Source organism: Hirundo rustica, chromosome Z, assembly GCF_015227805.2.
Source record: "Hirundo rustica isolate bHirRus1 chromosome Z, bHirRus1.pri.v3, whole genome shotgun sequence".
NCBI classification, from domain to species: Eukaryota; Metazoa; Chordata; class Aves; order Passeriformes; family Hirundinidae; genus Hirundo; species Hirundo rustica.
In genome coordinates this window covers 40672325-40698576 of record NC_053488.1, presented here as the reverse complement: position 1 = coordinate 40698576, position 26252 = coordinate 40672325, and the positions used below count along the sequence as shown (strand labels likewise).

At 40.8% G+C, this 26252-nt stretch overlaps 1 protein-coding gene across 2 annotated transcripts in view; it reads right to left on the bottom strand.

Annotated features, from left to right (window-relative positions):
• HABP4 (hyaluronan binding protein 4) overlaps positions 1-24828 on the bottom strand; it is a 30735-nt gene extending 5907 nt beyond the window's left edge. Inside the window, exons 1-5 of one of the 2 annotated variants that reach the window (XM_040089280.1) lie at positions 24333-24828; positions 13937-14084; positions 13039-13200; positions 12776-12844; positions 10941-11024 (exon numbers count right to left, since the gene is read on the bottom strand). In XM_040089280.1, coding sequence (XP_039945214.1) covers positions 10941-11024; positions 12776-12844; positions 13039-13200; positions 13937-14084; positions 24333-24627 — 758 coding nt within the window. In that variant the 5' untranslated portion in view covers positions 24628-24828. The remainder of the gene's footprint in view (positions 1-10940; positions 11025-12775; positions 12845-13038; positions 13201-13936; positions 14085-24332) is intronic. The other variant, XM_040089281.2, reaches the window with a different exon arrangement.
• Positions 24829-26252: the final 1424 nt, after the last annotated feature.

Below are 26252 nucleotides of genomic sequence, written 5' to 3'. Positions count from 1 at the left end.
GGAGGATCTTCCCATGTTATTCCTGACTTATGAGAGGCTCTGGATGCAACTGTAAAAATGGTTAGAGCTTTTAAGCACCTCCTGCTCTGAACATTTTTTAATGACAATTTGAACTGAATTTGTTCTCTAAATTATTTGTGAGCAGGCCGATGAATTGAAATTTGACCTGTGTAGCTATCCAGAGCAAACTGCAAAGCTTCATTTTCATGAAGCAGGTGCTCCAACACTGCTTTTGTGATTTGGCCCAAGTTTATCTCAATTGGGATGTGAATACACTCAAAATCACACCCTGCCAACTCCCTGATCCGGATCCTGGCTTTCCGGATCAATTCTGCTACCAGTTCCTGTGGCCTGGTCATTCTTCTGGACCAGTGGTGACTGAAGAAAACCCACTCTATGATTAAGAGGGGATCCCTACAGTCTTTGTCCTTTTTTGATTTTTCCACTCTTTCCCACTGAAAAATCATCCCGTGTAAGTGTGGCAATTTGCCTAAAATGATGAATTTGAATGGCAAGTCTGATTTGCACCTGTTGGCCTATCTGGTGGCCATACAGTCCTGTACCTTTTCTAGAGCTGCTCTTGCCTCTTGGGTGAGGGTCCTAGGAGAACTTAGCTCCTCTTCCCCTTTTAAAAGATTAAAGAGGGGGTCTAGGTCCTCAGTGGTCAGACCTAGCCAAGGTCTTACCCAATTGAAGGACCCACACAACTGCTGGACATCTGCTAAGGTCTTGATGTTATTTTTGACAACCAATTTTTGCGGCACAATGGTCCGCTTACCAATCTCCAGACCCAGGTACTTCCAAGGCGGCATCCTTTGAATCTGTTCCTCCTGAAGCTCGAAACCTGCAGCAACCAAAGAATCGATTGTCAGGTCAGGCACGTGGGACAGTAAGTCATCATTGGGGGCACACACGAGCACATCATCCATGTAGTGCAGGATGATGGCTTCTCCTACAGCTGCATGCACTGGGGACAGCAGGGAAGAGAGGTACCACTGACAAATAGATGGCAAGGTTTTCATCCCTTGGGGAAGAAATTTCCAGTGGTATCTTTTCCTTGGGGCTTCTTGGTTGAGGGTAGGGACAGAGAAGACAAAACATGGGGCATCATCAGGGTGCAGAGGAATCTGGAATAAACAATCTTTGATATCAATAATGGCCAAATTCCAGTTTTGAGGGAGCATCACTGGGGACAGCATCCCTGGCTGGAGAGAACTCATGTCCTCAATGACATTATTAATTTGACGGAGATTGTGGAGGTGCTACCACTTGCCTTTGTTTGCCTTTTTGATAACAAAGACTGGGGAATTCCACAGAGACGTGGTTTCTACAATGTGGCCATTAGCTAGCTGTTCATCCACTAGCTCCTGAAGCACCTTCAATTTTTCTTTACTGAGCGGCCACTGCTCTACCCATACTGGTGAATCAGTTTTCCAATTGAGTTTCTGGGTAGGGCACTCTTCAGTGGTTGCAGCCCGAAAAACCGGGGTGGCATCTGGAATGCCAATCGTGACCCCCCACTGGGCCATCAGGTCTCTCCCCTACAAGGGCTCTGAATAATCTAAAACAAATGGACGCAGTGTAGCTAATTGTCCGTTTGGCCCCTTAATTTGCACAACACTTTTTGATTGTTTTGCCCATTTCATTCCCCCTATACCTTCTACGTGCCCAGCCACATTTTGCAGTTCCCAATGTGAGGGCCACATCCTTTCTGGTACAATCTTTATATCTGCGCCTGCGTCCAAAACTCCTTTGAGGTTTACTACTTCCATACTGTGACAGACTTCATACCTTATTATGAATTTGTCCCTCACAATAACTCGGGTGGGGCAAACCTCAAGGTGTTTGTTCCTTGTGATGTCTTTTTCAGGGAATGGGTCAGGAGCTGGAAATGCCTGAGCTATTATCTGCCCCTTAGGCAGAAACAAAGGTGGGTGGACACAGCACAGCCAGAGAACTAGTTGTTTAGGGTTACATGAGACGAGACCCAGAAGGATCTCAATCTCTCTCGGTGTGTACTTGGTGTCCCCAAGGATGACATACTTACTGCCAACATGCTGCCAGGAGCCTGGCACCTGCAGATCTAATGAACCTAAATGCCAGTCAGTGTCACTTAGGTGCAACCTAAAAGGCTTTTGGAGATATTCTGTGGTTAGACAGGATCTGCTCACGTCATGATCTGAAAAGGTCATATCTGGAGACTTCCGCTGAAAGGCAGAGCTGGTTATAGCAGAATTAGTCAATTTAACATTTGCATTTTCTAGTTTTTTATCCCCGCCTCCTCGGACTTGCCCCTTTTATGTCAGCACGCTGGGCAAGTAGGCGCTCAGATTTTAGTTTTTTGAAAAATTCCCTTTGGACCCTTGAGACCCCCTGCCCCCATTGTCCCAAAAGTCCAGAAATTGCTTCTTTAAAGGGCATTGAGATGTCCAATGTCCAGCCTGATCGCACAGGAGACACATCATTTTTCTCTTGAGCAGTGGCTGTGGCACAGGCACAGAGGGCATGGCATCTGCGGCGGCAGCTCTTTGCAGTGGTCTGAATGCATCTCTGGAACTGTGGTTGAGGTGAGCTGTCATGAAGGGAACCCTCCTGGTACACACCTGGAGCATGTCATCTAAGGTTGGCACTGGTTCCATGGGCAGGCTGAGGATGGCTGCCTTGCTCTGTTCATTTGCATTGATCAGCGCCATTTCCTCCAGGACCTGTTCTTGGGCTCCTTCTTTCTTAACCTGTAACTAGATAGCTCAGGTTAATCGCTCCACAAATGTTACAAAAGTTTCTGATGGAAGCTTCTTTATTTTACTGTAAGGCAGGAAATGTCCATCCGGCTGGATTGAAAAGAATGCTTTGGAAGCAGCATCTTTAATGTGTTCCAAAACAGCTAAAGGAATTTCCTGAGCTTGCTTGAGAGCTGAGACCCATTCACCATCACCACATAGATGTTCTAATCGAATTGGAAAATTATTATTATCAACAGCCGTTTCACGATTTTGCCAAAGCTCCGGAAATAAATACCTTAATCCTTTTTTCCATGTAGAGTCCCAAAGCCTGAACTGTGTGGACGAAATGAGGGAAGAAAGAAGCTGTTGGAGGTCAAAGGGAACAATAGGATTCCCTACTAAATTTGCTTTTAAAAGGCTGCGAAAGTATTCACTTCCACGTCCAAAACTGGCCTGAGCTTTGCATAACTCCTGAATTGCTTGTTGAGGGAAGGGGTCCCAATTACTGTGGACAGCACCCCCCTCTTTTTGACCATCAGTATGTGACAGGGGTGGCAGAAAAGCTGGGATCACTTCCTGCTTCCAGGTTCCCAGCTCCCCCAACCCTCCCCTCTGGGGTGTGGGAACTGGGACTTTGGGTAGGGAAACCGTGGGAACCAGGGGCAGGGAGGGACTGGAGGCTTGAGTCACATGGGGAGGAGTTGGAGGGCGGAGGTTTGAGGGTAGGGGGCAGAGTCAGAGGAGAGGGCAGTGCCAGGGGCGGCACTGAAGGGAGGGAAGGGTCTGGGGAGAGGAAGGGGTTATGAAAGGGATTGTGGGAAGGAAGGACAGACAAAGAGAGAGGCTCGTCATGACTCGAGAGCACATGGCTTCGGCCATTTTGGGAAACAAAGGAGTCCCCTCCCTCTTGTGACCCCCCTTCTGAATTAAGACTAGTTTAGGAATCACTAAGATGGTGGTTTTGTGCACTCCAACTGCCTGCAAAAGTGAACTGAACCCCAGGTTTACAAACTGGGGAAGAAGGGAGTTTTGGGGAAAGTTTAAGGTTTTCTCAAGGAATATCCAATTTTAGGGAAGGGATTTTGGGGTCAGGATAGAGAGAAACTGAGGAAACTGGGGAAGGTCTACAGGGAAACAGCTTTTTTTTCTTTTCATTTTGTTTTTGCATCGCAAATAGAAACTGCAAGCTCCAAAGGGCAAAATTTGCTTTATCATTAGGGGAGCTTGATTGAGACAATTTTTTGCAACAGCTTCCCAAAATTCTGGGGAGCTTATTTGCTCAGATGATACATCTGGAAAATGAGAAAACAAATACTGAATTAATTTTTTTAACTGTCTCTTTGGACAATGGGTCCTGCCATTTTCCAAGGCACTTAAAATTTGATAGCAGACTCTTTTTTGAGACACAAACAGCCTTGCATCCATTTTTGGCTCAGATTTTAGGTTTCTGTGTCCCCTTTAACTGTGACTGAGAAACCAAAAGGAAAAAAAAAACCTCGCTGGAAAGAAAAAAAATAAGCTGAAGGGGAAAGAGTTACCTTTTCCACCCCCCTTCCCCCACAGCTGAAACAGAATGTGCTATTAAAGCACCCTGAAGGTTTGCTCTGAAAGCAAAAGCATTCCCCCAAAGGAAAAAAACCTTTTCCCTGAAGGAACAATGCCTCTGAATAAGATTTTTCCTTAGATATCCCAAAGTGGTACTCAGCAAAAATCCAGCATTCAGACGAATCTTTCCTTTCTTTCCCAACCACACCTTTTGCCTTAGACTGACCCTTTTGGTGCAAAAAGAGCTTCCAGTCCCGGTTTCCAGGGTCGGCTTTCCACAAACATGTGGTCACCTTCTCTGGGAGCAGCCTGACGTTCGTGGGGCTTCTTCGCAGCACTCCGACGGGTTTTTAAGTCCAAAGGAAAAAACTACAGCCCTGGCCTGTGGAATCCTGTGCTTTGGAGACTTCACAGCGAATGCCAAGCCTGACGGGTCTGTCTCTGTGTGGGTGGGCTGCGTTTCAGGACTCACGTGCCTGCATGAGATTCCTCAGCCATGTGCTCCACGCGTGGTTCTTCCAGCCTTCTGGGAGCCCCTTGCAGCTTTGAGCTGCACATTTAGGCGCCAGATGTGGGAGTTCTTTTGAGAGACCCAGACAACCGTCGATGGCAAAAAGAAAGAGAGTCTGCTCTTTCTGGGGGAGAATCAAGGCTTTATTTGGGTTCCAACCCCTTGACAAGTCCAAAGCCAGTAGCTAGCTCCTTCCTTGTCCCCGTTTCCAGGCAAAAGAGACCGCCCCTCCCTCGCCGAGGGCTTTTTCCCAGGGCGGAAGGGCCCAGAGGCAGGGACAAGCCACTGCCCAACCAGGGACAAGGTGGGAGTGGAACAGAGTTGGGTTACATTCCAGTGTGGGAGGATGGGCGGAGCCAAGCAGGAACAGACCACGTGATAGTTTCCAAGGGGGACAGGGGAAAACATTACAAACCCAATTAAACACAATATAAATCCAATTAACACACTGTAACAGTACATAAGCAAAAATATCTTATTTTCCACTGATCACTGCATGAGTACTCTTCTACTACTTTTCTGCTCATGATCGTAACAGGCCTGCCCAGGACAGCAGCTTTCAGAACACTGCCGATGTGCATTTAATGATACCTATACAAAGCTATTTCCTACAAACCAGCACCACATACAGGATGCACAACTTTCTATATCACCATAACTGTCTGCTGCATAAACAGGACAAACACCATGAGCTTCAGGAAAGCCCACACTGATTACTCCAAGACACTTGAGAAACCATTTCTCCTTACACAGAAAACTGCTAGGTATTAATTACAATAGCAATCAGAGTCAACTAAATATTTCCCTAGCAATGAGTTTTCTGGAAAGCCTCTTCATTAGAACCCATCTAGTGGGAGAACAGTGGATTTAGTTTCCCTCATTCTGTCATAGCTCCACAGTCAAATAATTATAATTTCCCCAGTGTAAAGATACAGTTTATTAGGTGCAAGCTGGATTTTTTTTATCATAGAAAGATGAAGACCCAAATGACAATCAGTCACGGTGTATTCTGTTTTTAAAGTTATACAAGCAACCCATTGGAATACACATTTTTGGGGACTGTTCTATACATTATAGAACTAGCCTACATAGGAACAGGCCTGGTCCCTCTTCTTATCTGATTTTGCAGCAAAGCATTCATATTTCTTGCCAGTCAAAATAAGACTGTTTTTCTAAACACACAGCATATGACTGGGAGAAGCAAAACTGTACACTAAGGCAGCCCTTAATTTTTAGTTCTAGGATTAACACAGTTATAAATTTATTTCACAGAAGAATAACAACAAATACAGAAGTCCTGTACTACATGCCTGCCCTCTGACATGCCTTTATGCCCTGTGATTTTGAAAATTCCAGCTTTATCAACCAGAAATTCAAGGTTAAAAGACTGGTAAGCAGCTGGCAGTTCCACTCCCATTACAATCTGAAACCGTATTAGAAGGACTATTAGGGAAAAAAAAAAATAGTTTACTAAGTTACATAAAATGGATACTTGTGAAAGAAGCAGCTCCTTCTGGAAAAACAGCAACAAATACTGTTGCATCTGCAAGAGCACTAAGAACACATACCATCCAAAACATTTTAGCGGTCCTAGAGTAAGAAACCAGATAACTTTTAATCAATTATCTCTGAAGCTTCAGTTTTGGGAATAAATGTTAGAAAAACAAGACTAGTGGTCAACAGTCAGAGGAATTAAAGATCAACATAACTAATAAAAGTGTCTCTATTAAACTGGTTTAATTTTTTCCTAATCCATTATCTCAGTAAACTGCATATCTGAACTTCAGGAAGTCTTTTTTCCTCCTCTCCCATGAATCTTTCACCACATTACAGAGACACATTAATGTTTCAGTCCTTTGCAAGAACTGCAGAAAGACACAGAACTGATAACAAAAAGTACTCGAGAACTAGCTATCAATGAAATATTTCAATTTGCAAAAGAAAACCAAGAATATGAGTGGGAGCTTAACAGTCTAAAATTATATTTACTGCATTTTCTGTGGCACAAAGACTGCACAAAATAAGGGCAATAGTGCAAGTATTCAAGAATACTGAATGGCTGACCATTCAGTGGTATGAGATGCTAAAGTGACCCAGTGATTTGATAACAAGCAACCAAAACAACAATCACCAGAAAGTCCCAGGAACAACTAGAAATATGTACACTCAAGGGAAAGTATCAGCCACCTCAACACAGGAAGAACCGCTAACAAGGCAGAGGCTTTGAAGGAAGGACCCCAACTCCCCAGACTGTGCAGAAGCATGCCTTCTTCAACAACATACTATGAATAATAAGGAGCCACATCAATAGTTTTGTTTGGAACAGATGTTATTGCTGGTAGAAAAACATCTCAGCTGAAAAATATCTTCTGCATGGGAACACGTGAGAAGTCCACAAGAGCACTGCATGACAGGTGCAAAACACATGATGTACATGGGAATCCTTTAAAGATGTGCAAAGGAAATACACGTAATGCTAAAAAAAGTTTTGAATATCCATGACATTAAGGCAAGACATCCAGGAGAAAAAAAAAAAAAAAAAAACCAACTAACATAGGAGCTTCTGTTTTTCTAAGTGTTGGAAAGATTACCAGGGAACATTAAAATCTCCATTAGCAGAGTACATTAAAATCAACTAGACAGGTATGAGAAGCAACAATTAAAACTGGTCATGCCTTGGGCCCAAAAGACCCCTTTCAGCTCTGAATTGCTATGATCGTAAGATAACATAAGAACATTTGACCACACATCAACTTGATCTCTCAAAAAGCAAACAGAGCTATTGCTTTGAAAAGTACACATACATCAAAAACACCCACTTGCCAGTTCCAAAGGAAATACTTGTGGATTTACACTGCAAATATTTGGTTTTTTCAACTGCGAAGTACAGTTTTGGTCTTTACTCCAAAGAATGATTTTAATTTAACTGCTAGGTTATTAGCAGTACAAATTTGTTTTAGGATGTCAAGACTCCCAAGGAGAAACACCTATGAGTGAAGCACAGCAATAGAAACCTGCATATCGCATTTTGGACAGAAACTCAATTGCAGCAAGTTATTTTAGGCCCCTAGCCAACATTAAAGTGCATTCTCTGCATTACTTTCTACATTCTAACCTTACACATTTTGAGTAACTGCTTGGTGTGCACTTTCATTAATCAAATTAATAAGCTCCTAGGGACACAAGCAATCATGCTCCCAAAACACTGCCAGACAACTAGGCACAATCTATGGACATGAAAAAACTGAATTCATAATGAAAGTCCTACCAAATCATTAAATGAGAGCCTTCAGTAATAGCTCCTACTATTTCAATGTCTCCAAAGCATTACAGTAACCCTTTAACTATGCCTTGATTGCTGTGCATACAGTAAAAAAGATATCTCTTCTTTTTAAAGAAAGAAAGGCAAATGGAAAGGAATGGCATTTAGCTCATCTACTCAGCTATTATTTTCATATCATTAAAAATAATGACAGCAGGTCTCTCTCAGATCTGTTTTTGTATTATTCAGCTGCACAAAGCAAATGCTTAGCCAGCTTTTATAAAGAAATCAATGATATGAAGCTTTCCCAGTAAACATTTAGAAGAGCATTATCACCAGCTGTAGTAAAATCTAAACAAAGTAAGACCAAACAACAATTATACAAACTTACTATGGAAGAAAAACACTGACTCAAATACTTACGGAGTTCTGATTGATCTGTGAACAGCTTTATGTCACCATTAAACAACAAAACAAATAAATGAGACAAATAGCTAAAAATTATTGAAGATAAATTGTTAAAAGTTCCCTATTACATAACCAAAATGATACACAGTTCCACCAAAAAGGAAAACCATCATGTGAGAGAAAATGTCATGTGAGAGAAAATGTAAGAAAACCCTGCAAGATTAATAAATACAAGCTCTACAAATGCCTTTAGGAATAGGAACTGATTAGCCCATGTGTTATACTGAATAAAATCAAAAAATCTAATTTGAATTGGTCAACACAAGGGTGTTGCATTGTTTGGACTCTGAAGAAAAGCTCAACCAAAAGCAACTCTGAGGAAAGTTTATGCTTCTGCACTGTCTGTGTATTTTATACAGGGTTGTGTTTAGGTTTTGCTTTTGCAGAAAAAAACAACAACAACAAAACATATTAGCATGCAGTTTCATATTATATATCTAGAGATAAACATTGTTGATACACTCAAATTTGAGGATATGGGAATAAACAACTTGATTTACATTATACAAGTATTAAAGAAACTCTTATCCTGCAATACTCTGCTCAGGAAATAGAAGCTCAGGAATGGCAAGACAGAGTCCAAAAGACAAGACCCCGTAAGTTACAGAATGTCTCCTGTTCTAAAATGCATAAGGTCACCAAGCTGACACCCTCCAAAAGGTAAGTGCAGGGAGATTTATATAACTGATGTTTTGTACATAGATTTGTAAGCCTTTGGGAAAGTATTTATTGCACTTAAAGGAGTGCAGAATTTTGTACTTGTAGGTCACTTGCTTTTTTTAATCATTTGAATTTCAGTGGACTATGCCTAAATTAATCTTAAAAAAAGCAGCAAAATCTCCAGAAAGGCTGCCAGTCTGACTGAATACCTAGTAGTCTCTAAGATGAAAGAGTTAAAGATAACTGGCAGATTCTGCAGGAGGCCTTTTCCACTGTATACACTTCTCATGCCTTAAGCTCTACAATGAACTGATATTGGGACAAATCTACAAAGAGCTTGAACTGCAGTAGAAACAAGTACAAGCATGAAAAAGTAAAAGGTATCAGCAACCAACAAAATCAAAACTTTTAAAAAGCTGAATAGATGTTTTCTTATATAGCTAATACAGTGCAATTTTGCCAGTGTAGCTACACTGCCCAACAGATTTAACTTAGCCTAGAAACATTTTTTCAGTAATAAGTCATTCAAAGACAGATTTCTCCATATACCTTTGGCTATATATTAAAGCCTACTCTAAAATTAAAAGAATCAAAGCTATAGCAACTGAACTTCTTACAGGGTTAAATAACCTCAACACATAAAACAGGTTTTGTGGTCTAGTTACCTTTATAAATAAGAAACTAAGCCGTGTCACTAATATCTGGAGCTACTTTATGCGGTAAAAAAGGCTTAACAGCAACAGAAGAGGTTGACATACTGCACTGACCATCTGTCACTCATTAGGAGATGCAAACCACAGGCTATTTAATTATTCTTGAAATCTCTTAGACAAAACCATCCAGTTACTTTTCTTAAGCCGATGTTAATTTATTTGTTGTGACACTAATCAGAATGATAGCCAGAAGACAAGGGACACATTTTTCTCTCAATTTCTCTACTTCTATGGCTCACTGCATTTCCAGAAAGTTTTTCCAAAATCTGCCATGGCCTCTCATGAATAGATGATATCTGCATGATATTAGTGATTGGTGAATACAAACTTATGGGAGCTCAGTGTATTTTAAAAGTGTTTGTTTGCATGGGCACCTTGAATACCTCTTCTCAGAGAACGTCAAAAAGTATGGTAGTTCCTACCAATTAGACAACTTTAAAAGGTAAAATGTAATATGAAGCACCTCCTTAAACTATCACCAAATCTTAGGAAGTTAAGCACCACTGCAATTAAATGCAATCACCATCTATATAAACCTAGCTTTAGTCAGAATTAGGGACATATTTTCCATAGTCACTATGGGGAATAGAACACTGAGCACAATGGAAGTGATAAAGGAGCCTGATATCTTAAGCCTGATCAAGCAGAAACCATGAGACAAAGACAGATGCTCCCTGGTGAAAAGGTGACCAGGAAATACATTGTGAAACTTTGTGATAAAATAATGTTAGCAGGTGACTTGATGTCATGAAGAATGTGTAACCAGTGGGAAATTGCTATCAAAAGTAGAACCCTATATATATATATTAGTGCCATACAAATAAAGCCCTATATAATGCCTTGTATACTCAAAAAAAGGGCTTCTGATCAGAACTCTGATGTCCCCATCTCTCAATCACCAATGCTCACAAATACAAGACAAAGCTTTTCTATTTTTAAATACAAGCGCTAGTAAAACCTCACAGTTCACATTTCTAGTGTGCCCCTCAATACAAGTACATCAGTAAGAGTTAATTGTTTTCTTTGTATTCAGAAAGAAAATATTTGTCTGACTGTACTTGCTCAGAGGCTCTGCTTCAGATGTCCCTGGTTGTTCAGGAGTATCCACAGTCTCCTCCATAGATGCAGTCTGTTCCGTCCCACTAAAACAATAAGCAAACAAACCAAAACAAAACACGCACAAAAAACCAAAACAAAGGCACAGTTTTCATGAGTCACACTGGAAAAAACCAAATCAATACATTACTTTTTCTACCAGAATTCCTTGGTAAGGAGGAGCAAAAAGAAATGAAAACTCTTTGATTGTAAGCAGAAAATATATATTAAGCAACTAGTTGAGCAACTAACAAAAAATGAGTAGTATTAGGAAAATAGAAGTTGTATTTCCTTAAAAAGAAAAGCATGCATGAAGATGAAACAATTCAATCATGAATACTAATCATTAGTATTAGTTGTCAATATAATACCGACATTTGGGATTGCCTTTCTGCCTTTTTTAGAGAATTAACATTTGTATTTTCTGTAATACGGTCTTTAATTCACTGTCAAATGACAGCAGGAACTTATTTTCATTCCAGTAGCAAGCATACGCATTTAAAATTAACACTTTTTAGCTTCAATGCATGATTAGCACAAACAAGGCACAGACATGCTTTTAGAATAATTCAGAGAGCTTTAATTTTATGCCATTTTTACCACATCACAAGAAAACACTGGTATAAGTTCTGACGCTACTGAACTGGAAAAAAAACCCACCATAAGTAGAGAGAAAATATGTAAGGGTGAATAAAATCCTTTTATGAAGCCTTCCCTGATATCCTAAAGATAGTTTTCTGCTAACTAGTTTTGTACTATCAGTTCAGAACAATGTTAACCTAGCTGATACTTTGAAAAGCCAGAGCACCTAACCAATCTACTCTCAATATAAAATTCTGTAGAAGGGAAAGAAGTTAGTATAACCTTTTAGAAAAATTTGGAATATCAAGACCCAAAAATTATTACACACCAAGGCTGTAAACTTTTCAAACTTTCAGCATGATTGTCTGAATCCATTAAGTTTTAAAACTCAGATTTTATTTTAAAATAAAATTTTACTTTTAAAACAATTTTGTCAATGAATGTCTATGGGGCCAAAGATATTTGCTGTAAGTTCAAAGCACTGCATTTTCTCCGCCCTTTATCAGGCTTCACTTAAAGAGTTCTAAATTTATATGAGAATAAAAGATACTGGAAAGAGTAATATATTTGCAGGTGCAAAGAATGGACAAAAGCCAGTATAATCAGGGAGGTTTTACAAATCTGAACAGAAACCAGTACTGCTAAGAGATATACAGAACTGAATGGAAATTTCCTGATTTTTTTTTTTAATTCGAAGTGGCTTTAATCACAATATGCTACTGATTTTTCTAGCATTTTAAAATGTACTTCAGTGGTATAGTCAGCTCAACATAATCTTGAGGGCCACAGTGAGTTGTACTACAGTTTTGCAATTTAGAAAGTATTCATAAAACTCCAGAAAAGAGACTGGACTTTAGGCCCAGTAACAGAGTTTGAATCTTATAATCTGCATTTTGGAGCAATTCCATTAAACAGCAGAGTCCCACTTACTTGACTGTTGCAAAAAGTAGTAACATACTTCCACTAAAAGACAACTCAGCTCCAGTCAAAAGATTCTGTCAGTCTTAAGTGAGTAAGAATCATCATGTTTTGGTCCAATTTAATCTCACCATCATGAAGGAGCCAAGTTAAAAAAACTGTAAAATTACATTAGTTCCAACAATAATAGAAAGTGATGCTTATAATGCTCAAAATGGACAAGAAACTGATGAAAACTATGATCTAATATAGGCCACAGAAAATTATGGTCTATGATGGGCACAATTATATGACATACCTCATATCTTCATTTGCTCTACAGCAGCAAGCTCCACCTCCCCCCTTTCTGTCATCTGCTTTCACTCCTCTAGAGAGGAAAGCAATTCTGAGTTTAAGAGGTTTTTTCTTTTTTTTTTTTATGACCTCAAACTAAAACCAGTATTGACTTTTTGCCAGCCAACCTGGATAGAAGAAGGGAACAGAATACCTAAAAGATAGTACTGCAGTGCTGACTATTATTGACTTGTATATCAAGTAAGAAACCGCACACAGAACACTTACGTTTCATCATTCCCACTTTGTCTTTCAGGCTCCCGTTTTCTTCTTTGGTCAAATCCATCAAAACTTCCATTTAATCCACCACCTCTTCCTCTGCCTCGCATTCTGCCTCTTCCTCCACCACGACCTCTTATTGGTCTCTCGTAGTCTAATCTTTCCACTGGTCTAAAAAGAAGATAATTAGTCAGATTTTTTTTAACAGAACAGTTAACAAGAAAAAAAATTGTTGTATTTGTGCAGCTTTGGGACATATCAGTAAATAGCAGCTACTGCACAACTTTTAGAGTGCACCTTTATACAGCACACACTACAGCTGTTCTGGTTTTGTCATTAAAAATGGACATAAACTGAACTCTAGAGGAATTATTATAGCACACAGGAACAGAAAGATCAGCAGTTGTTAACAGTGAAAACATTACAGAAATTAAAGAAAACATTAAAAACTGTCAAGTCTTCACAACTTTATCACGCAATAGGCACACCATCTAAACTCATATCTGTATGCAGCTACTAAAAATTTCAGACAATTTATTATCTGCTAAGTATCAACTATCATGGTATAAAGTGAGAACATTCTGAAGCACTAAAGGTTAAGGTGGAATCTTCTAGTACTTATGAAGAAAGCAAAATCAATATGCATTCACTGTCCAAGCAGTAAGTTCCAACTTGGAACCTCCCACATGCTCTGCAAAGCTCGGTATGCAAGCTCAGAAACGAACATTATAAATATGCTGCTGACTAGGGGGTACATTTTCAGATCTTTACAGTTTTCAGTTTTGCTTTATATTTCTAACATTCAACAAAAGTGTTCCAACTCAATCCTCCAGGAAGCTTAAACTACAGCTCTGACAGGCATGAATTAAGTAGAGAGGGACCTTAGTTCTCTCTGCAGAATACATACCGTTCCATTGAGAATTCCACTTTTCTTTGTGCTCCATAGGGACGGTAGTCTCTGAAAGATGGTCTCCATTCAGTTTTGTCTTTTTTTCCCTCTGTGCCTCTGTTACTGAACCCTTGTTGTTCTACCTGCCTGGGTGCTCGCTTTGGGCCTATACAAACACACACAGGGATTACTGACAGCTCAACAGTAACACAATTGCAGTTACCAAACTACTGAATAAAGTGAGTTGGTTACACTTCCAAACCCAAGTCCACCAAAATATTAGAAGGCCTTATAGCTAATGTTGGCAGACACTGTTTGACGGACACGTACTTATTTTACCTTCTGTACTGCTGAACCTGTAAAATACTATGGGTTTTGACACAGGTCAGAGATTCCAGAAAAAATAGTCCAAAGAAAAATCTCATTTTGCTCACAAGTCACAGAAAAGGAGAACAAAAACTGTTTCTCTCATGTTTTCAAGGATCATGACAGTATAGCACAGGATGAGGTGGAGAAGCTTCAATGGAAAAGGCCAATTGAAAGATAGTAGCAGAAGCAATGAAAGTGAGGGAAAGAGAAGGACCCCTTACAGACAGGTGTTGATTGTGAAACAAAACACCTCCTGCCAGATAAGCTCAATTTCGAAGTCTAAGCCTCCAGGTCCTCTAAGTTCATGGCCACAGTATCAAACAACCAGCACAGGGTCACCCACTCACATTGCTGTTCTATGGTGGAAAGCACCATTCAATAACACTAAAGGTAGCTGAGCTCAGGTGGCAGAGACCCAAACAGTAAGCAGAAAGACTTCAACACCACTAATTCTAGAACATAAACATATTCCAAGATAAAATACATTTAAGCTTTTTAGGGTTTTGTTCAGCCATTGTTGGGGTCAAGGAGGATCAGGTTAGGCAGAATGAATGGAAAGAAATTGTGAATTAGAATAAACTGAAATTTTACATTCAGGCTGTATAGATCTAACAGAAGATTAAGGTTCTTTATGCACTTCCTTTCCCATTTTCCCAAATTTTGTTCTGTATCTGGAACCAAGTTCTCGAGAAGAAAGAAAGCAAGCTGTTTTGTCTGCTAGGCTTCTATATTTAAACCAACACCTTTTTCAGCCAATACTGTAAGTCAAGCAATAAACAGGAAGATTGGTCTCAAACAAAACTGAGCTACTGCTTCCACAAGAAGTATCTATGGAATGCTGATCAGATTTCTGAACTCAGGTTAGCAGACAAGTGACAGCCCTGCCTACTGTACCTCTGTTGCTAGAACATAGGAAAAAAAGGCTATTTTATGTCACAATATTACGATGCAAATTAATTCGCAGCCCCACAGAAATGCCTATATAAGAAGATTTTGGATCAAAGCTTAGGTGGTGAGGATAAAGTCTAGTATCATTCATAAAGAGAAAGCTTCAAAGAACTATCCACTTGGTGAATAAGTGGTAAACAAAGCTTTTTGTTACGCCAAAAGAACAGTCATATTTGTACAGAGAAGAGAGTTTTATGTGTGGTGCAGAAACAACTCCAGCTTTGCTTTTTTTTAAACTATAAACCCCTTGACATAATACATTCCAGTAATTCTCTCTTCTCAAGGTTTACAGTTACTTGATCCTTAGAGCACTGAGCAGATTTGCATTACCCAAATTATGATTTAATCTCTCAATAAAGGACAACTTTTGAAATCAGTTTCTGAGAAAGGTTTTCAAATCACGACATTTTAACTCAAAGCAAAATTACAAAAGATACAGAGTTGTACATGCTACTGGGAAACATCTGCTCTACACAAATCTCAGCTACACTACCAACTACGTAAACGTTAATTCTAAGTTGGAATCTTGCTGTGGAAAAAATTACTACTAATTTCTGACCTAATTTTTGTTATTTTCTTTGGATCTGAATGCACAACAATGCATAGAAGACTATGGTGTTATTAATTTTTGATTCTCTCATTGGCTATCAGAAGCATCAGTTATTCTAAAACTATTCTTTTGGCAAGAATGCAATAGTCAGAGACACCCATCCCTACATACTTAACGTTAACCTCAATTTCATCTTGCGATTCAAAGAGCTCCTTGGAACTAGCAAAATAATGCCAAAAAAAGATGCAGAAGTTATCTTAAAAATACAGTGCCTTGTTCTATTACCCAGTACCTCTTAGAAGTACTTCAAAACAAGTCTTCTTGCCAGAGACGTCAGTGTATTACATGTCAGCAGCACTGAGCATACTGGATGGAGCCATCTGTTCAACTCCAATTTCAATGCAATGCTATTTCACTTTGATTCTAGCACTCATTTCTAATGTCATTTCATTTACTGCAGATGGATTTTAAACACTAGAAAGACTTTTATGCAGGTAGTAAATGCCACAAAAACATCTTTAATTGGTTTGACAGATATGAAGTAGTGGATTCCAGCACTGTACTGGATGCAGCACCTGCATCTCTCCAATAGGACAAGTCACTCTCAGGGCAGAAGTTTATGTGACCTGCTTGTAAATCAGTTCAAAAAAACCAGCCCAACTTCCAGCTCTGCATTTAAGTGCAAACCAAACATAGCAACAGTAATACCATAAGTTATACAATTTTAATCCTCTGCTATGTATGTGTATGTCCTAACAGACTCAGTTTAATTTACAGAGCTCAAGGGCTATCCACCCTTCAGGGGATAAAAAAAAAAACCAAGGCAACCAAATCAAGACAAAGCAGGAACCATCTCATATACTGACAGAATAATTTAAAGAACCGGGGTACACTTTGAATGCCTGCTTAATAACTACCACTCCAAGTACACCTCAATTTTGTCTGCTTGCTTGTATATATAGTCAGGTATGCAGGTTTTCTTCAAAACCACAAAAAACCAAACCAAAACAAAAAAGAAACAAACAAAACAAACCCCAAAACAAACAAACAAAAACCAATACCACGAACTCTGGAGTTCTGTGGGTCATTTACTTGAGGCCTTACAAATATAATTCTAAAACCCAAATATACTCTTTCCTAGTGACCTAGTTTAGCCTCTCTTTAAGGTGATTTTCCTGTGTCTTAAAATTATATCTGTAATCTGTATTCACCTGATTATGTGTCCCACTATTCTCCATCTCACCACAGTTTCCCTGGATCGTTACTGCACCAGCCCAGTCTGTTGGCTAAGCTGCCTACCACTTTACTTCCTAAACTGAGGAATCAGAAAAGAAATCTGATGTTTAAAATGTCTCAGAGCTAGTTTGGTTTTTTTGGTTTTTGTGGTTTGTGGGTGTTTTTTTTTTTTTCCCCAGAAGCAGCTGAGTTATTATTAGAGGGAAAGAATCTGTAAATACTAAAACTACCAGGTACTAGAACTAGACAGTGCTAAAGAAAGCTCAGTTTTCATGAGACATTGTTAGAATTCTAAATCATACAGAGCAAACATACTTAAGCAGTTTTCACTTTCCCCACAATAATACTTTACTATTAGTATTAGTCTTGCTAACACTGCAGCACTCAGATAAGAAGACTTTCTAAAAAATGTTTTTAATAAGTATGTACACAGAACTTACAACTGGAAAAGCAGAACTCAAATTTTTATAACCTGCATTGCTTGGTTTCCCAGACACTGGATATCTATGTATTAACAGATGGATTTAAAACGATACAGCAAAATCTAGCTGCCTTTCCAGTGTTGCGGTCCAGCCCTCAGCAAGTTTCTCTATCCATATCATCCATCATCAAACAAGTGAGACTCTTGCTTGGAAAGAGGTGTCTCTCTATGTTTTGTGGCTCTTCACCGGCCTGTACTGAAAGAGTGTGCTCCCACCTTTTTTAAATTTTGGTGGTGTTTTTTGTTGTTGTTTTGTTTGTTTGTTTTTCTTGTTGTTGTTTGTTTTTGTGGCTGGGTTTTTTTAGAAAGCCTTGACTTCAGACAAACACCACAAGGAGCCCAGCGTTCAACTGCTATCAGCGACTATAAGCTAAAGTAGGAATCTTGCTGTTTCTCCCATTGCAGGGAACATGAGGATGCGATGGTGGCATGCAATTCACAAGCTGAGAGAGGTAACTGATTGCAAAGAGCAAATGGGAAAAAGAGTGTTTGTGGAAGAGTCACACTGACAGAAGACTCCCCAGCACAAAAAGAGACCTCTTACAGACCTGAGATATGGAATTACATTTGTTGCCTGAACAGATACACCTAATCATTATGGGAAGCAGTGTGGTCACCAAAAGCTAACAAAAGGAGCTAAAAATACCAGAATTTTTGAAATCCACAGCCCCAAAGCTGTGGAGTAAAATCAGCATTGATGTAGAACTGATTGCTTGGGCTTAATCCATAAATAAAAACAAACAAACAAAAAAGCCCCCACTAAACAGAAGCCACCCAAATAAACAAAAAAAAAATCAAAACAACAAAAACCAACAACCACACCCTCTCTCCAAAAATAATAATAAAAAAAATATATAGGGAGCAAACCCCATCCATTTGAAAGACTATCCTTCTTCACAGTATACTTCAAAAGGACAAAGTAGACCAAAATAGGTCCAAGGCAATGGTAGAAATACCTTGACCAAACAAAGACAGAAAGAAAACAATTGTGAGAAAATTTTTTAGGCACAGTAGGGTACTGAAGATCCCAACTACCAGGGCTACAGCAGTTAAGTAAACCACTGAAAGAAGTTATTAAGGTAGAGGAAGTGGAATTGGAGTCTGGAGCAAGAAAGGATATTCCAAGCTGTAAAAGGAATATTGGTTACAGGCCACAACTATGTGTGTAACACAAAGCAGAACTCATTCTTAAACATGATACACAAACATTGTCCCCTCAAAATGTGAATGATTCTGAATTTGAATTCATTAATTTAATTACTATTACTTTAAAAGAATGTCATTTTAAAGGAACTATTTGCTCCTTCCAACAGTGAGCCACATAATGATTGCTACGATGTGTTCCACTCCAGCCAGCTACAGACAGATTTGTAAAATCAGCCTCTAGAGACCTTAGATCTACAACTAATGGATCTTCACACTATGTAAATGGAAAACAACACAGAGGCTATGCATTGCTGAGAAATTTTCAGGTGCTTGAAACGGAACCCCTACAACTCTTGCTGATGGCCCAAGAGGCCAAATTAATTGAATTAGCAAAAGCAGCCTTGTGGTGACATGACCAGCAAGTGTCACTATTTATACAGAGTCTAAATAAGCTTTTGGAGTGTGTCATGCAATGGGTATGCTACAGAAAAAACAAGAGTCCCTTGCTTCAGCAGAAAATAATAATTCCAATGGATTTTAAATCCAGATCCTATTCTGGTAGCTATTAACCTTTCAAGGGAAATTCCTGTTGTACACTCTCAAACTCATACAAAAGGCTTCAACAAAACAAAAATTTTTATATATATATATATATATATATATATATATATATAAAAACTTAAACTTCTAGTCAGATAGGTTTATAATGGCTTGAAGCTTAGGTTTAGTATACTTTGGGATATTATGCAATGTTGGAAAATAGCCCTTGCCAACATCAAAGTCTGTCATCAACAGGACTAGTGTTTGGCAAACTACAAACCAGCCTCTTGGAGATCAGTGGTCGACCCAATGTGTTAAATAAATGTGTGGGAAACAAAAAACAAACAAAAAAAGGATGCTCAGTGGTACTGCTGAAGTATTAATTAAGGTGTTTTCACAGAAATCCAAATTAGAACCTAAATGGAAATGGTCATATACCATCCTACTATGTACTTATTTTGCTGTTAAAGCTTTAGGATATTATGCCTGTTACTTGTAATAACACCATATGTGACATTATGGATAGCACTTAAATACTTTGAAAGACTTCATGAGTTCTTTCTGACAATAGTGGGAAAGCTTAATAAAAACAAAGAGGACTGTTGCAGACTCAGTTTACTTAGCTGAATTATTTTATCTTAGCACAAGCAAAGTGCTGAAGTTTTAGGCCACGAGCTGCAAACTTTCACCTTGAAATGCTGAGTCTTGTACTACTGTTTAAGAGTAGAGAAACCAGTGTAAACTAAACGATTAAGAAGCAATGGCTATCACCAGAAGCTGCAATCCAACCAGATAAAAACAGCTACAGAGCAAGAATGTGATATTGAACAAGACCCCGAAACAAAAATCACCATTTGAATAAGAAGTGTGTACAAGGTGTGTGAAATGTGCAAAGAACAGGTACACAGGTTGTAAGGGTATAAAATCCCAAGTATTTCTTTGTTCTGGGTCCCTCTGGTGAGGCACCTAGCTTGAGCTGTCCCTGTTGCAGTACCACAAAATTATTCGTGTGTTTTCCCCAGAAACTGGATGATGCAGACTCAGCTGTAGGAAGCCTAGGGTGAATAAGCTTCTTTAACAATTTATACAAAGGCAACTAATCTCCCTTTACAGCAAAATTTCAAAACTGGAAATAGTAAAAAGCAATTCAGGCACTCAGGCACTTATTTTGCTATATTTTAGTGTAGAAGAATTAAGACTCCAAAACCAATTTTACTTTCTCCCCTTTTAAAGGTGTGTGACCATGCAATTCTAATACCAAACTTCAAATGATTAATTTCGCTAATTAAAGCATGGCTAATTACATGATTTGCAAAAGAATAATGGTATCCCAAAATACAAAAAAGCTTCAGCTATTGCAAGCAGCACACCAAAGAAACACATGGAGTTAGACTCTATCCTGTTGCATTTTGTTTTTATGTGTGCCAGTACTCGCTGAATTACAGAATTGCCTGTCACAACTTTCCTCTGGACAATCCTTATGACACTGTAGGTAAAAGAATACTACCAGGATAAACCATTTAAAAATAAGAAAATTTACAGGTAGTCTAAGATAAAATTCCATAGAAACTTTCCATGCCATTTTAAAACCACAGATGAAAAAATTCAAAAGAACAGTATTTAGGAACTACATATAAATGTTACCAGAGGCATCATATGTACATGGAAGAAGAAAACTTTATAGAAGTATTAGCAAGAAAGATTTAGAGATTTCAAAAGAACAGAGAGCATTACTGCATGATTAACAAATTAAATTTTCCTGGACTGGTAAAGAATGCAAGCACTGCAACTGGGCCATTTGAATAAAGAGCTGGCAAATGCAGTTTGGTCACTGTGCTAAGAATGAACTGAGTTAACATCAAGTGGTGCAATTTTAAGAGCTGCAATACCTACAACCAGCCTTTACCCTAATCCTCAGCTAATACAGCCTAAAACCACAAAACAGCAGTCAGTAGAAGAGAAAAAAATACACATTGAAGGTCAAAAGTACAGGTTTTGATAGAAAATTAAATAGGAGTCCATTTTCTCCATACAAATGAAGCTTAAAAAGCTGCCTCCTTGCAGTTGTGCCATTTTATAACAAACAGTTAGGATTCTAAAGGTCAAACTATTACATTATCTGACAAAATCCTCTCAGGAGGTTTGCTTCAAATTGAAAATATCTCCAGAAACTTAGTAAAACCTGCTCTGAAAAACTCAGTGAAGAACTACATTTAAAAAAAGCCACCTTACAGAACTTTGTGACTAAACTTTTACTCAAGCTTTAAAACATAATACCACAAAAAATCTCATACATACTCTAAAACTTCTTATACTTCAAGATAGAAGACTAAATGTGCTTCAAGTCTTTCTAAAGACCCTTTTTTAGAGATTCAATATGCTCAAGAAATAATACTAGAATAAAACAAAAATCATGAAACATAACAAGGATTTTTGTAATCCAAACAAGCAAACAACCTAGCAATTAGATGAAACAGTGTGGAGGGGCCCAAAGGAGGATTATGAAGAGGATCAGGCCGTAGAATTTCTAAAAGAAATTCTGTGAAGGTTATGAAAAGGTTGGTGAGCCTGCCTTATGAGGAAAGACTGAAGGAGCCATGCCTCTTCTCCCTGGACCAAGTTTCATGTAATTCACATCACAGCACCTCAGGTACTTGAAAGCCTGCAATGATAAAGGCTCTCTTCACAAGAAGAAGGTGAGTGGCTACAGTGGGTACAAGTTGTACAAGAGATTTCATCTGAGTTCAGAATTTTTTTCTGGTACTACCTTACATTGAAACAACCTCCTCAGGATTAAGCCCCCTTCAAAGAAGGCTTTCAAAATGCAACTGGACAAGGCAGCAGATGAGCTCTTCAAGGCTGCCTTTCCTAGGAAAGGTTGGACTAGACCATCCTTTGAGGTCCCTTTCAACAGGGTCTTTCACCCCTGTTGTTCTGTGATGATTCTAAGAGCACCAGCACAATACAGTGAATTCTATCAACTCTAATACCACCAGAATCTGTTTCGACTGTTTAGATGGGTCTAGATGCTATTTTATGGTGTTAAGCTGATAGCAACCTGAATCATATATAAAATCTGTACATTTTCTGGCTGAACCTTATGTAACAAACCAATTCTGTACAGTCCAAATAGTCAGCTGACCCCCTCCCTTCCAAAAATCCACAAGATTTTTCTCTCAACTTGCCACTTGCTTAACATTTGTCAGCTACATCATCACTTGTATTTACCCAAACTCAGAGGGTTCTCTACTATTCAGAGCAGGCTTGCTAAGAGAGCACATTCAAAGGAGGAACACATAGTCCGGACCAAGCTTGACTACCCACACTGATTTAGCATCTTAAGCACTGTACTTTTATAGCCCTTACTTCCTAACAAGCCTGAGACAAACACACAAAATCCAGAACAGATGCTATATTTAAAGAAGAAAGTGCATTTTTTAAATATAGAAGAAAAATAACTATTCTTAAAATAGATCTTAATGTCCTTTCACTAAGGACATTAGCAGTCTTCATTTTAAATTAATACAAAATTGAAACAAGGTGCACATGCCTGTTGTCTCCGTACGAGAGAAGAGATTTCTTAACACAAGGTTGCAGAGACTAGTCAGACACTCCACAGGGCAATGGTGTATTGCCAAGAATGAAGACACCTACAGGCAAGCAGGAGGTAAAGGATGGTCTTCCCATACTATAATGTTCCTGCTAAGTTACTAATGAACACCAATTCTTGTTCAAGAACTTTTTCACCAGAACTTGAGACTTTGCTGTTCACTGAACAGGCTCCTTCAACTTCTGTAGACAGCCACAATAAAGTAATCTTTAAATAAAATAAGCTGTTATAGTCAGAGTATTGGTCTTAGGGGACAAGTCACATATCTGCAGAGAAACATCAAAAAGATAGTTTCGTAAAACTGCCCAAAAAGACAGCGACAAGTTGTTGATATCTTCCTCTACAAAGGTGCTCATTATCCGGGACATATCTGGCATTGCAAGAGTCTCTTCTCCACAAACAACGCATCAACTAACTGCTGTAAGGAAGAGCTTAATTAAGACTGTAAGTCTAAGCAATAGAATAGGTAGCACTGGCAACAACTTGATGGAGCAACCCCAGTTCAAAGGCCTTTTCTAGGACATTAAAACACACAGTACAATTACTGTGAGTTTAACAGGAGCTTTAATTACAGGAAGAAAATACCTCAATAACAGATTATGTGTCAGCCTTCATTGCCTCCTGCAGGAGAATGGGAATCAACAACTAGAGAGGGTGAAAACAGAATCTTCTGTGCAGAGATTCTCAATATTTGGAAACAATCCACCAGTTCTCAGATACTTCAGATACAGAATCCATAAACAAGAAGCTCAATACCAGGTAAGCAGTAACAATCAGATTCACTAAAACATAAAAATCAGCTCCAAATGCAAGGAGCTGTAGCCCACAAAGCCTCCAGCTGAAAAGAGGACTGTGACAGACATTTTAGCACAAAAGCCAACTGACTCCCTCTTTCCCCAAGCAATATTACGCATCAAAACCTAGCAGCTGACCATTCCTGAACACCGAGCAGAAGAGCAACCCCAGGAAATAAGTTTTTATTCAAAGGCTGGTTCACCAATGCAACCTCAAGGCAAAATAAGCACAGTTAGAACCCTGAAGACACTGAAAGGCCAGAAAACTCACAGGTACCGAGAAATCACACCTGGAAATTTCAGACACTGAAGGATACGGTCCAGGGTGACAAGCAATGAAAGGCAGCAACACAGCTGCTAAACCAGCAGGAACGCTGTAGATGCCGCAGCGTAGGAGTCAACGCTCTCGCACTTGTCTCTTGGGGATATTGCTGAAGTTTACATTTAGATATTCAAGGCCCTCCTCGGCTAAGAGCGCTCCACAACATCGTGTCAGGACCGTGACCAAGTGTCACTGCTTTCTGTAAGGGTACTTTCAGGTGCATTCACCACGACGACCACACCAGGAACCGGGTTTTTTCAGAGCTGCTACGCCACGGCTGCCAAGAGGTCGGCGAAGCGCGGAGCCCACGGCCATCCAAGCCGCGTCGCAGCTCCGGGAACCTTCTGCCCTCCTTCCCAAAACCTGCCACCGGTCCCGCCCGTCCCCACCCGGCCCCACAGGGGCGCCGCCCGAGTACCTGGCCGCGGCGGCGGCGCCGCAGGGGCGGGTGCAGGAGAGCTCTCCGGCTGCTTGCGCTCCTTCTGCGTCTCCCTCTTGCCGCCGCCCCCCCGGCCACCGGGCACGGCTCTCCTGGCGGCGGGCGCCGCCTCGTCGCGCTTCTTCCTCTGCTGCTGGCGGCGCTCGGCCTCGCGCAGCACGTCGAATGGGTCCGACTCGTCGTCCAGGAGCTGGTAGAAGCGATTGGCGACGGAGCACCCGAAGTTATCCTGCATGACGGCAGCCACCGGGCTACCCACCAGCCCCGTCATCATCCGCGCGGCCGCCTCTCCTCCCCCGACCACCCGCCCGAGGCTGCCGCTGCTGCGCGGGGCCGAAACAACGAGCACGTCGGAGGGTAGCGACGACGGGCGAGAGCGACGCCGGCCCGGTCCGCAAGCCGCCCCAGCTCCCGCGGACCGCCGCTCCTCCCCGGAGCCCCAGCGCCGCCGGGCGGCAGCAGCCAAGAGAACTCCTCAGCGCACCCGCCACCGCCACCACCGCCGCCGCCGCCTATAAGCACGGCCAAGCCCGCCCACGGCCCGCACGCGCGACGGGCGAGTAAGGGAGCAGCCAATCCCGGCTCTAGGCTCCGCCCCGCCCCTGGGGCCCGGCTTCGGCCAATTAACGTGCAGCACAGGAGCTGTCAATCACAACCACCGGCCAATGCAGCGTGCCGCTCTGTTATTCATCCGGAGGGCGCCTGGACACCCTCGGGCACCGCGAGCGCGGGGGGCGGCGCCTGTTCCGGCCGGCCGCGGGCCGTCTGGCTGCGCTCTCCGCAGCGAGCGTTCCTGGTGTGGTACCATCCGTGACACAACGGTGATTTTGGTGTCCTTTGGTGCAGCCTACGTCCTGTAACAAGTGACACCGACGAAAGAGGCGCTCGCTACTCTGGGAGCTCCCAAGGGTAGCTCTACTCTCCGGCGCGCTTGGATAAAGTCCGGCGTTGCCACGAAGTGTCGGACTCGCCCCCTCGTGCCGAGAAAAGCAGCGGTGTTCATCCTGCCGGCCAGCTCCGCGGTTCCGCACGGCGGCACTGCCACCAGCTCACGCTCGCAGCGCTGCACGGAGCGTGCGGGATTCAGAGTTTAGCCTGGAGGGCTGCTCCGTCCGGCGAAAGCCATCACTAGGCCCCCACGGTCACAGATTCGAGTGCAGCACCCCTGTAAGAGCCGTGTCGGCTGCTCACAGTTCTGGACAGAGCTGCGGGTACTTTTGCTGTCTCAAAATAAATATGTCTCAATAAATATGACCAACAGCGACACGCCTTGATGTGTCCATCAAGGCTTTTTTCCGCTGAGGATGGGCACCTGGGCGGGCGAAATACCAGTACCTCTTTTGTCAGCCATGGTAACAACAAAACCTTAGCCCTTCAGCCACAATTGCCCAAAGAATGGCGATTGCAGTCTTGATTTCTGCTTATTGAGGGTATCTTTATTCTGATCATTCGTGGGAAACTAGTGCTTCCTCTATCATGATAACGTCGCTGTATATACCACCGTGTTTTGAAATTAATCTTATCCTTATTACAGTAACTTGAAACCGTATCAGAATTCTCGCTATGTTTCAAAAGGCAGGATTAAAGACAGCCCTGTTCTCTTTCATTTTGCCGTGCTGATAAGTCTCTGCACACCACTGTAAACAAATATGGTGTATCCTCTACAGATTATTCCAAGCTTTGAACATAGTCATTGCCTCTCTCCTGGTTTTCACTTGTAGACCCACTTGTGCAGGGCATGCTTACTGCAGTATAAAACAAATTTAGTTTGACTTAGTGCTCTTTCAAGTTTCAGTTTCATTTAAGAGATCACAAACTGTTTTGTATGGAATTAATGACAGTAAACTCAGGCAATTATCTGCTCTCAAGGAGTTTTACAAAATCCTGGTAGTTGAGTCA